The 13,468-nt window shown below is 38.9% G+C and overlaps 1 protein-coding gene across 1 annotated transcript in view; it reads left to right on the top strand.

The window, feature by feature from the left end:
• UBR3 (ubiquitin protein ligase E3 component n-recognin 3) overlaps window positions 1-2,646 on the top strand; it is a 116,711-nt gene extending 114,065 nt beyond the window's left edge. Inside the window, exon 39 of the mRNA XM_070937213.1 lies at window positions 173-2,646. Within this exon, the coding sequence (XP_070793314.1) occupies window positions 173-290 (118 nt within the window). The 3' untranslated portion in view covers window positions 291-2,646. The remainder of the gene's footprint in view (window positions 1-172) is intronic.
• The last annotated feature ends 10,822 nt before the right edge of the window (window positions 2,647-13,468 follow it).

The raw sequence follows: 13,468 nt of genomic DNA, 5'->3' as shown, positions 1-13,468 counted from the left end.
GTGAAATTGTGCAATAAACCAGCCAACTTGAGACAATGACACCAATAAGAGATAATGAAACATAGCTTGGGTTTCCTTCAGAGCTCCAGACATACATAGTTGGAGGGTGGTGTTTAAAGAAGTATCTTGCATCAGCCTTGCTATTTTTCTTATTTATTTTTTTTCTTTACAGGCGTGGCAAACCACTCTATATATGTAAGGAAAGATACAAAATGCTGGAACAGCAGTGGGTATCACATACTTTTGATCACATCAATAAACGATGGGGGCCACATTACAATGGTTTATAGGTTGCTAACCGTTGTGCTGTCACATCCCCTTTATTATATTTGCCCCTTGATTAGCTTTTGCTTTAAGGGAACGGGAACCCCGTCTTTTTCTTCTCTGGGAAAGCATGAAGCCAGGTCATGAAACGAAGCCCTATATTAATTGGGTGCTGGTAATTTAAAAACACAAAATAATTAGTTCTCCTGATTTGATATGGAATCTAAATTAATTTTATAGTTGTTGCTTTCTAATCCACTAATAAACAAGCACAAATTGTACTTTAAAAATGCCACCAAATGGCCATTGAGTGTTTTATTTTTCCCTGATTGGGGTGGTTTGATTGTGCTGATGAACTGTATATCTGTAGACACCTGCTAAACATGTGGCTCCTTTTTTTCTTTCTCTTTGTGTTTTAAGATTTTGCTCAATATGCATTTGTAAGTATGTAAGAGTTGTAACACTTTCAATTTGTGGAATTGTATAGAAATGTCTAAAAGATTTTTAGAAAATATTTCGCTTATTGCCCGAGAGCTATTGAAATAGTTTCAGGCATTGCTGAAAACCTTATTCATTCTCAGGAATTTCATAGATATACTCCAGAGATTAGTGAAATAGCTGTAAAATAAGTAGTTTACCACTCTGAATATAATACAACGTGTACACAATGTTGTGTCTGACATTTCAGTTAATTTAATTACAAAGAAATCCCAAGACATCTATACAACTGCCTGTGTACATGCAACAAATGGTCCATGTGGTCAGACACTGGCCCAACCAAGCACGACCTTTGTCTCATTTCCATTAGCTGACTTTTTCGGGTTGGTAGGATAGGTTGTGGTGCAGGAGAAGGCTTCATGAGTATTTTGCCAGTGGGCTGTTATTAGGAAACTTAATTGAGTTCCAAGCAGCTTGGGGTAAGGCACTGAGTTGCAAGATGGCCGTGCTCAAATGGTTCCTATCTCTCACTATTCCCCCTTTGCATCTCAAATGAAGGATGCTTTGATCTAGAAGGCAGTGGGGCAGTCAAGGCTTCAAAGCAAGGCAATGTTTGGCAGAGTCAGCCCCCCCCCCTTTCATTCACCCTCCTAGCCTTTGACTCCCAGATTACATAGAGGAGTCAGTGTATGTATCTGGTTGCACAAATTGATTTAAACACAGTTTGAGAGGATGTGAGCAGGCCTTTGTGTTGTAGAAATTAAGACCAGGGCATTTTGGTTTGGAGGAATTTGAAATCAGCCACAATGGGCATCCTTGCCAAAAATGAAACACACAGGCAGGCAGTACTTTTCAGTGCTGATGTTTCGCTGCCAAAATGCTTTTCTTCTTTCTTGCAGAGTTGACAATTTCAAACAATGCTGTCAGGCTTTTGTGACATTTACATATTTTAAACATAATTTTTTTCCTGGGAAAAAAAAGCCTTTACCTGGAAACTATTTTTTAAGAAGTGTTCTTCATTACAAAGCCTTGCATTTGATTGAAAGCTGCTTTCTCTTCAGCTATAGAAAAGCACATGGGCCAGGCTGTGGGATTATTTGTATAAGGATCTTCAAAGCCCTTTCAGTTTTTAGAAAAATATAGCACTTGGCAATATATTTTATCGAAAATTGTGTAGACAAAGACATGAACGCAAATATTGGGAGTATTTCTATAAGTCTGCATATTGTTCCATCATTACTGGAATTTTTTTTTTTTTTTTTTTTTTTGTCTAAAACATGACTTCCTTTGTCAATACATCAGAAGTTCTCCTGGTCCTCCTCTCTTCTTTTTGCATTGCTTACCAATGAGAACCAAGCCATTTTATGAGGATAAGACAAAATATCCTGGGCATCTCATGGCATAACACAATGACAGGGCTTCTCCTCTGTATAGTTTGAATCTTCACAAGAGATAATGTTTTCAGAAAATGACTAAAACGTGTTATTTAAAATGGAATGTTTTCGATTGTGTATATGGCTGTGAAGTAAAATTAATTCGCCTTAACTTTAAAACCTTGGTATTTCACAATGTTCATTTTGATACTAGTGCATTAAGTCACTGGTCATTTTAAAGACAAAAGACAAGACACGTGTTTGGAATTCCTACTTGAAATATGCCTGCATGCTGCTGAAACAGAAGTTGGATTCCTCCCGTAACTTCTTAAAAATCTGCTTTATTAAACTTCCTTGGAGAGCATAACAGGTCCACGCTAGAACGGCGTGTGTGTGCTGCTGCTTCTGCTGCTGCTGCTGCTGCTATTATTCCTCCAGCGTCCTGGTGAGATAACTTGTATGAATGGAAATCTAAGTACAGTACATTACTGTAGAAACAGAATCGACATGTAAAACTAAAACTACCATAATCAATATTGTAAAATATGTTAATAAAAGTCTACTGTCATTATCTGCGAGTAAAGGCTCCTCTTTTTCTCCTTTTCTTCTCCCCCCCCTTTTTTTTTTTTGCATGATAGATTGAAGCAATTCACGGGTTGATCAATTTTAAGATAGTCCCGCCTACATTTCCAGGGTTTTTTTTTTTTCCGTTTTCAAATTATGAATTGTAATAAATAAGAGTTGTGTTCATTTGTACCTCAGGGATAATCATTCATTTTATATTATAAGATGAAACGAATGAAGAAAACACTTAAATACCATATCATATACAGCAGGAGTCTCAAACCCTCAGTCTGTGGCCAGGCCTCTTCAGAACAGGCTGTGGGTGAGTTCATGCGTGTGCGCAGCTGCATTTGTGAAAGCGGTGTGCATCCGCAAACCCCATCCCCACCCACCCACCCACCCCTATCTCCACTGGCCTGCTAAGCCGGAAAGGTGAGGAATGCTGATATGCAGTATCAGAAATCAGGATATAATAAATAATATGCACATATTATGTGAAGATGTCAGTGCAGCCCATCAGTGGCCAGTATTCCCCACCTAACCTCAGTTTTTCCTTGCGGATATTCATACCACTCTAGAAAAGCTAGGATGTTAATGGTGTCTTGCAAACCAGCAAACCTACCCATCCCTTGGAGGGTCTGCAGCACTCTGATACCACCAGGATACTATTCCCAGTATTAATCAATTATAATAGACTTTTTCAGGGAGTTTTCTAGTATAACGTAAGCTGGAAATTCAGTAATATTGAATAACGATAAATAACTTTCACTTAACTTTTAACAGAACAATGATAAGTCCCTTTTACATTTCCCCCTTACTTTCTCAAAGATTCTTGAGGGGAATTTAATTTTGATCGAGTGAACATACGAAATGGAAATTCTTTAGACAATAGAGAAATTTAATATTTTTATTCTTTTCCTTTTCCTAGGAATGTACTGTACTGAATGTACAAATTACTGTTACAATTTGTTTTGGAGGGATGGTGAAAGTCAGGAAGATGGAATTTTTTTGCAGCATAAAAATTTCAAGTCAGGTGTGGTGGTGCAGCCTGAAAACTCGCTCAATATTTACAATTTGTTTTTTGTTCCTAATAGAAGTGTATTACTCAACTACACTAGCTCTTAGCCGAGCAGTTTCTCTTAAGATCATATAAAACTTATCCAACTATGGTTTTAACAAAATTTTTATGGAGCAATTGTTGAGAATATTCAAAGCTCAGGTTGTAGGTTTTGGCAGGAGGGAGCTAAACAATAAGCTCAGAGAACAGACCCCTGCCAAAACTTATGGAGCAAATACATGCCTTCTGTTTCTAGTTGATGGTGACACCTCAGCTTTATTTAGAGCATGTCATTTTTGCTGAGAAATAATGCAGTTGCTTGGTTCTAATGAAGGATGCTATATGAACTCCTCCAAACAAGATCCATTCGATAAAATATGAGTATATAAGCCATGTTTTAGTGCAAGATGTGAACCCTGTCTCTAGGAATAGGTCTTGATTCCACCCCCCCCCCCTCCAAAATTGTCTTCTCCCTCCTCCTCCTTCCAATTTTATGTCACCTCGGCCCTTCCCTTCAGGTGGTGTAAAGGCTATATATAATCAATGCAGCTTTCTCTTCCTTGAACACTGTGGCTAAGCAAGAGCCCCATCGGTCCCCAAAGCTGATGTTATGACCAATATCTCAATGTTCAAGGTGAACTATCCACGCTTCACCGAGGGTCAGCATTTTCTATGTTGAGATTTGTGTGTGTGTGTGTGTGTGTAGGCCCGTGCATGTATTTAAACTGAATGCATACATTGCCTTGCATTGTTGACCGAAAAGAAATCAACATTGCAGGGTAGCAATGGTGGTGGGACTCATCTCTGGGGGGGGGGATCAGTCTGCCTATCGAGATGAGGTGGACCGGTTGCTTTCATGCTGTGGAGGCAATAACTTGGTCCTTAACACCAATAAGACCAAGGCGCTTATGTGGACTATAGAAGGAATAGATCAGACATCCAGCCCTTGCTTATCAATAGAGACCGAGTGGAGCAAGTGGCCAGTTTTAAGTTTCTGGGTGTTATCATAAAAAAGGACCTGACCTGGGGCACTCACATTGTAGCACTGGTCAAAAGGGCCCAGCAGACAGTTTCCAGACTTCTCAGGAAACAACAACTGAATGAAAAACTGCTGGTTACCTTCTACCGCTGCACCATAGAGAGTATTATAACTTACTGCACCTGTGTATGGTTCGCCAGTTGCACAGTGGCAGATAGGACAGCACTCCAGAGAGTTAACATCATTGCCCAGAGAATCATTGGTTGCCCTCTCCCCTCTTTTGGAAGAGCTTTATAGCTCCGGCTGCCTTAAGAAAGTTCGAAACGTTCTTAAAGATCCATCTCATCCTGGGCACCCTTTTTTTTTTTTAACTATTAGCATCTGGAAGGCAGTACAGGACAATAAAGACAAGGACAAATAGGCTGAAAAACAGCTTCTATCCCAGGGCAGTATCTATACTGAATTCTACTATATAGTGCAATATTAATGCAATATCTGGTTTTCAGTTCAATTGTATAGAATGTGAAGGATGTGTTTTATTTGTATAATTATAATGTACACTGAAGATGGCATTTACTTTGGTTGTACGAGGTGAAATGACAATAAAGTAAAGTAAACTAGCCTCACTTTGCAGGTCAGATGCAAAATTGAGGCAGTCAGGAGACCTGCACTGCACTGCAGCACGCTTACGGTATTCCAGGCAAGTCTGCGAGGTTGCTCTGGGAAGTTTGAATAAGTTGCAGGTTGCAATGAGCTGCAGAAAAACAATCCACAGAAAGCATTTTAATGTTATTAATAGTAAAGCAAATTCCTAGGTTAAAAATGCAGTTGGGGGAAGGGTCTTGCTGGGATCCTATTAGCATTATTTTCATTTGGGTGGATTTCTCCCTCTTCGACCTTCAGCTCCACATTGTACAGTGCAATTTACTGCAGGGCATGCGTACTTTCATTCACAAAGCCCAACTTGCTCCAGGAATGTTACAGTCTCGAATATGAAAGCCTGGTTGTCATAGCAACTATAAATGAGTGCGAGCTGTCCCAATTTAGACGATTGGGCTTTTTAAGGGCAGTGTGGTTGTGGACTTATTAGAGCTGGTTACCTCACACAAGCCAAACAAAGCTACCCACATCCTCTATAGCCACAAATCAGCTGTGGATCGGAATAATTTAATTTATTTATTTAATACAATTTCATTCCAATTACTCTCTTGTCAGCCTTTATTTGGAATTCATTCCTAGCTCATTTCAGATGTATGAAATCCAACCCATCCACCCATATAGGCTATTCATATCTTTGTTTTATGGGAGTTGTATGTGCTGTGTCGCAAGCTATGGAATTTGTTTTGAATATGTAAAGGAGAAAAAAAAAACTGGTTTAGCATTTGAAATAATAAACAACCGTCCCCAAAAAAGGAAACCAATGAAACTTCCAGTAAACTGTTTCTCAATCTTATTTCTTTCCTTGGCTTCGGCCTGGGTCACAAAAGGTAGGAAATAAGATTACTTTATAGCTCCTATTTCAGGAAGGCCGAAAATAAGAATCTTTGCATACATACGATATTCACAAAGGACTATTGTCCATAGATGGTAGTTGGTGCCTTGCCTTCATATAGATATGTCATTCGTATTTCCCTACTAATAACGAGAGCCAGTTTAATAAAGTGAGGGTACAATTGGGGAGACCAGTAGTTCTAATCCTGCCTTAGGCACAAAGACAGCTGGGTGACCTTGGGCCACTCCAGGAGTGAAATCCAGCAGGTTCTGACAGGTTCTGGAGAACCGGTAGCGGAAATTTTGAGCAGTTCGGAGAACCGGCAAATACCACCTCTGGCTGGCCATAGAGTGGGGTGGGAATGGAGATTTTGCAATATCCTTCCCCCTGGAGTGGGGTGGGAATGAGGATTTTGCAGTATCCTTCCCCTGCCACGCCCACCAAGCCACGCCCACAGAACTGGTAGTAAAAAAAATTGAATTTCACCACTGGGCCAGTCCCTTTCTCACTGCCCAAGGAAGCTGGCAAGGGCAAGCCACTTTCAAAATCATGCCCCCAAAAATTACACGGATTAGCCCAAACAATCACCAGGTGTCAGAAACTGACTCCAAGGCAAAAACAAAAAGAGAGAGGGAGAAAGGAATATGCTATTTTTGTTTTGTTTACCGTCAGATCATAATTGGTTAGTGGGTTAAAAGCAAAGAATGGAGTCTCTCTTGACTTCAGAAACTGTATTATTTGGATCCAAAGGCTGACTATCTGTATAAAGTAAAGCAAATGTATTTGTTTTATGCATCCTAGAGCAAATTAGCCACATAACAATATATACATTGCGTGCACATCATCTGTACCGTTGCATAGAAAATGGAGTTGGCAGCCAATACACTTTTCAGAGAATTGTCACATTATTTTAGTTGCCAAAACTTATGTTTCTACTTCTAATATTTTCAGCTAAAGATCAGAAAACCTGACATGTGAAAGTTACTAATTATAGTTTGTTAACAATCATTAAAAATTACAATTCCATCATTCCATTTTTTTCCTTTTTACGACCCATGATTCCTTTATTCGGGGTATGGTTGGGACGACTGGGTGCAGCCAAGTGAATGATAATCCATCATTCCATCAAATCCAGAAAAACAAAATTTTTAAGAATTTGCTTTGACACGCTGCCCATTCTTACAAAGTGTGATGGAGAAGGAAGACACTGTGTCTTTCATTCTGTGTCCCATTCAATATTGATTTTGTACTAGTTTGCTACATAAAAGGCAATAAATAGCTTGACAACCGGGAAAAGTGTTTGATCACAATGTACAGTGACAAGAAGAATGGAAATAAAATTGTTACTGAGAAATTTAGCTCGTCGGAAAGTGTTGGCAATTGTCCAAGGCAAAGAACAGCAAGCAGGCAGGGGGAGAAATCAAAGCAAGTAAGAAAATTGTCTTTCACAAAGTCACCACAAAGAAGTTACCATGGCAGCTCTTAGTCTTCTGCGTTTTGTGGACAGCTTCACTTAAATGAACTAGAATTCATCACACACACCCTCCTTTTCTATTGATTTTAATATATAGTCTAGAAAATGTAGCCTAGTTTATTTCTGAAGTAAATCAGCCTCCAAAAGGTACAGGCAATACTCAACTTACAACAGTTTAGCGATTGAAGTCACACTAAAAAAGTGACTTAATGACTGTTTTTTGGGCTTAAAACCATTGCAGCATCCCCATAGCCATGTGATCAAAATTCAGATGCTTGGCAACTGACAAATATTTATGACGGTTGCAGTGTCTCGGGGTTATGTGATTAACCAAAGGAGCCTTGGTGGAGCAGCGGACTAAAGCGCTATTAAGTAGCAGTTAGCTGCCAGCTGCCTGCAATTACTGCGAGTTCAAATCTCACCAGGCTCAAGGTTGACTCAGCCTTCCATCCTTCCGAGGTAGATAAATTGAGGACCCGGATTGTGGGGGCAATAAGCTGACTTTGTATAAAAAAGAACACCGCTTAGAGGAGGCCGAAAGCCCTACTAAGCAGGTACAGTATATACAAAAGTATGAAGGTATTGCTTAACGCATTGTAAGCCGCCCTGAGTCTCCGGAGAAGGGCGGCATATAAATCGAACCAATAAATAAATAAACCAATAAACTTCTGCAACCTCCTAACAAGCAAAGTCAGATTCATTTAACAACCGTGTTACTAATTTAACAACTTCAGTGATTCACTTAACAACTGTGACAAAGGCCGTAAAATGGAGCAAATTTCACTTAACTCTGTCACTAAGCAACAGAAATTTTTGGCTGGATTGTGGTTGTAAGCCGAGGACTACCTATATGTTTTTCAAGCAATAGATCTTGGGTTCAGTTCTCAAATAACTGAAAAAGTCTTGAAAGCTGATGCCAGTCATTCAAAAGAATGAGGGATCTGTTGCTGAGCTAAATCTAAAGGCCTTTGGTAGCAGATTTTAGCAATATTTGGAGAACTGGTCAGCGTAATAATAAATGGAAATTAATGTAGGTAAATTTCCAAAGCTTTGTTAAGGTAGAAAACCTGGGGAACTTTAGCAGCAGAATATATCACATTTCAAAGAGCTGGGATGACTGAAATAGATCAGTGGAATCAAACTGATGGATCTTGAAGCTGTTGCTTTGTCGTCAACCCCTCTAATGGGGACCCATCAGGAAAAGCTGGGGCCCAAACTAGATGTGCTCAATTGAACCTTTCTTAACCTGGGGAAAGTTCAGAGCTTTCAAAGTTGTAAGGATCAGCAACATTAAATGCTGAAACTTTTATTTACTAACCAAAACACTAGACACTGAGAATCAGCTATTTGTATGGCTAAACTACACTGTGAATCAGATTTTAGAAGACATACTCCTTAAGTTTGCAAATGTGCCAGAAAAAGATCTGTTTATTTGACTTGCGCCTTTGTCAAATGTAGACAATAGAAGAAAATGTCATTAGATAAAAGTTCAAGAATACAGTGTTTAAAAGGGATCCGTGCAGTGGCGGGATTCAAATAATTTAACAACCAGTTCTCTGCCCTAATGATTTCTTCCAACAACCAGTTCACCAAACTGCTCAGAAAGTTAACAACCAGTTCTCCCGAAGTGGTGCGAACTGGCTGAATCCCACCACTGGATCTGTGAAAGGGTGCTCCAGAACTCAAGCCCTGGGAACATATAACAGAAATTGGGGACAAGAGACATCAAAAATAGAATTTAAGGGATGATTTTCATTCTTCTGTAATGAGAAAGTCCTTGAAATTTTGTGTGCTGAGGATTTCCATCTAATGCAATGAGACTATTAAAAATGCTTTGAAAATTGTTCCTAAGTCAGAGGGAAGCTCTATCAATAGGTTAGTGGTAAATGTTTTGGAAAGAAGATAATTAAAACAGAAATAGCAAATAGGATGCAGCTAAGAGAAGAAAAATGGAAAGAACTCAGAAACGCAGCTTCAGTGTTTTAGGTTCACGCATGAGGAATCAGATATTACCAATGTAATTTAATCTAGAGGTTAATTTTCACTCATTTGTAAAATATTTTCCACCTTCTTAATGTATAATGAAACACATTATAAAGAGTCACATAGTTTCAGCACATTCTGCTTGCAAAGCTACAATGATGTCTTTGGAAGGATTCTCCAATTTTCCCAACAATTTGAGTATAATATTTTTTGTTGGAAAAGTGATAGCCCCAAGGTTAGCTACATAAAATGCAGTTGCACAGTGTCATGCACCTGTTATGGGTTGCAGTACCTCACGAGTAAAATCATTCTGCTTACTGTCTCCATTGATCAGATTTTAATACATTTATCTCTATCTATAAATCTATAAATTATCTATACATTTATAAATGTATTACATACAGATTAGGAAGCCTATGCAGACAAACACCATCTAACTGCAAAATTGTATGGTCAACTGTTAAGAACCTAGATTCCTTCCTCTCCAGAAGTGCATTAAGCTTTTTAAAATTGCTTACTCAGAAATAATGTTTTCCTTCTTAAAATCTTGTACTCAAGTGCTAACATATCTTATATTTTTGCATTTGGCAAAAACGAACAGAAATAGTGATGGCTCAATTACAAATAAGATATGATGTTCTCAGATATGTTAAAAATGTGCTTTAAAACTTAGACGAAGGTAAGTTCTTTTTCTTTTCCATGTTGAGCATTTTTTCAGGTATAAATATTGCCTGCTGCTGGAAGCAATATTGTACATTCCATCCCACAATATCAAGATTCCACCGTTTTAGTCCTCTATGAAGAACTGAGAACAGAGGTCCATAGAATCATATGGAAGGAGCAATGTCGATCAGGGCTACTCAACTTTGGTAAACCCAGCATTGCTAGGGAATTCTGGGAGTTGAAGTCTACATATCTTAAAATTGCAAAGATTGAGAAATATTGATGTAGAAAAATAAATCAAAGCCCCAACTATGTGGGACTCCAAATTACAGCATCAGTGAGGTATGTTTTTTCTAACCTTCAACAGATCACATCCAGTAAGGGCAATTGGGTCTACTATTAATTTTCCAACATTTGGTTAGAATCTGCCTTTCTATAACTTAAACTGATTTTTCAGCGTTTCTCAACCTTTTACTATTGAGAATTCTGGAAGTTGAAGTCAATAGCTCTGGAAGTTGCCTAGGTTAGGGAACAGTGTGTAACTCTTTTGAGTTACATTCATGGATAACCCTCATGCTATTCCATTTGAGAGAAAGTAAAGTTATATGTCAAGGACCTGGTGGGTGAGCAGACTGATAGCATTGTGATTAACACCAGCTGCCTGCAATTACTGTAAGTTTGAATCTCACCAGGCTCAAGGTTGACTCAGCCTTCCATCCATAAAATATACACAAGTATGAAGGCTATTGCTTAACGCATTGTAAGCCGCCCTGAGTCCCCAGAGAAGGGCGGCATATAAATCAAATTAAAAAAAAAAAAAAGGACGTAGGAGTACTCACTTCAAAAGATCTAAGTCCCAGAGCTCACTGTAACATCATTGCAAAAAAGGCATTAAATAAAAGACTTTTATTTGTGCCAATTTTTTTCATGTGTCCATGTCTATATCTATACTGTTACTGTTTCCTTGTACTTGTTGACAAACAAACAAACAAATATGCAGGGTAGAGCAGCAGTAAGAAATGCTAAGCAAAACAACAACAACAGAAGGAATGAAATAAGAGGGGTAGAAAAATTAAAACTGAATACTCTCTGTGCCATCCTTTCATATAGCTGAATGTATGGCTAAACATTTATAATTCCTTCGAACTTTCTTCCCACTTTTCCTTAATCATCATTGTTGCCTTTTTAAATTCTTTAAACTGAGATGCTGCAAACAGGAGACAGTACTGACACCTAAGTAACAGGGAATAAAATGTATCTGTGAGATGTAAATGCCTTATTCCCTAATGTGTAAATAATGTATATATGGGACATCGGGGGTTAACTTATTCTTTGGTTCCTAATGTATTCATAATTCACCACTCCCACTCTTGGCTCCACCCCTTGTATATATAAGGAGCCACCTTCACCATTTTCCTTGCTTCTATCTGTGAATATTCAGTGAATATAGAATGCCTGTTATAATTAAAGAGAAATATATTTAAACCTCTAACTCTTATTATCATTATTGAGTCTGATCCTGAAAATATTGCAACAAGCTGGTAGCAGAGGATGGTTAATTGACTCAATAAATACTTAAAGATGTCTAAGAAAGATAGGCCCAACACCAGGGCCTACAGCAAAGAAATAGAAACTGAACAAGAAATAATCAACGAATCCACAAACGCGATTTCGAGAGAATCCGAAGAATACACCACTGAAGAAGAAGAACTAATAAATGAAAATAATGACCAGGAGGAAATCGAAATAGAAAATGACGAACTCAGGTCAGAGATATTAAAACTATTAAAAAGCCAGAAGAATGATGAAAGCCTCATCGCGAATCTCCAAGAAATGCTGAAAAACAGCGGAGCAGCGAGAGAGAAAAACATTGCTAAAGAGAAACCCAAAGACCAAAAAACTGTGAGTGATATGACTACAGAGAAAGTCGTTATGAAAAAGAAAAGATGTGATCCCGCGCGAAATTTTGAATGGCAGCCATCTTGGTTCCAACAAGCCTCCAAAGTGAGCAAAGCAGAGCCAATCAAAATGCTCAGTTCAAAATTTCTGGCGCGAAAAACGTTATCAGACAACGAAAGCAAAAAGGAAGATTCAAACTCTTCAGAAGAACCAGAATCAGAAAGCGAAGACGACTTAACGAAATCCCAAGTAAAGTCAGCAATGAAGACGCTTTTTGCTGCATTTGGGCCAAAATTAAAAATTTCCAAAGCGACAACGAAGAAGCTAGAGAACAAGCCGATACCTCAAGACCTGCACGCTCCCATCCTGACTTCGAGAGCGACGACGCCCGAGCCCAGAGAGCCATGTCGATTCCGCCCTACACCGCAGACCGGATCAAGTACCAACGCACACAAAAGAAAGAAAAGAGCAGTCGCCGCCATCAAAACTCCTAAAACCGAGCCAGAAACCGACTCGTCTGAAGAGGAGCGGAGCGAGCGAGCTGCAATGGAGAGAACCTTCCACGACGACGCCAAAGAAGAAATGAGCAACGCGCATGTGCGAAACTACGTAGACGGTCCGGAAAGACTTGAACTGGCCAGAGAACCGCGCAGACTCGTTGCGAGCATCCCCATGCCGTTTTGCAATTTCCTGCACTTGCGAGACCACGGACTACCTCAGGTTGTAAGTAATGAACAAAATAATGTGGGAAACTTACCCAGTGACTTCCCAAAACTTAGAGTTGATGGCATTAATTTGCAAGAATGGTATCAACAGCTCCAGGTTGTCTTTATGAAAGAAAATTTGCTATTCTTTATCACTAGTCCTCCAAGAAGACCTTGGACTTTAAAAATAGATTGTTTACATCATAGAGCATTTTTCTTAATAATATCTAGCGTGTCTCCTGCAATGTATCATAGCATCAAACCAAACCTAACTGTTTCAGAAATAATTCAATGCATGTTTAATCTGTTTCACAGCGATAGTGTAGCTACCACTACAAGAATGTCTAAGGATTTCTTTTCTTCCAGAGTAAAACCAGGGGTTTCCATAAGTGAGCATTTGATATCTCTAAACAAAATAAGAGCTGAGCTGCATTTGAGGGGGGAAGTGATTTCAGATCAAACAATGAAAAGTGTTATTATCAATTCACTTGATTCATCATGGGATAGTTTTATGTCACACTTAGACACCATCAATCTAGGATATTTATCCATAGAAAGTCTATCTAACAAATTGATAG

The sequence above is a fragment of the Pituophis catenifer genome, unplaced genomic scaffold, assembly GCF_029215685.1.
Source record: "Pituophis catenifer annectens isolate HBS135680 unplaced genomic scaffold, rPitCat1.0.hap2 SCAF_1, whole genome shotgun sequence".
NCBI classification, from domain to species: Eukaryota; Metazoa; Chordata; class Lepidosauria; order Squamata; family Colubridae; genus Pituophis; species Pituophis catenifer.
The sequence above is the reverse complement of the archived record's forward strand: the minus strand, read 5'-3'. Positions and strand labels throughout refer to the sequence as shown.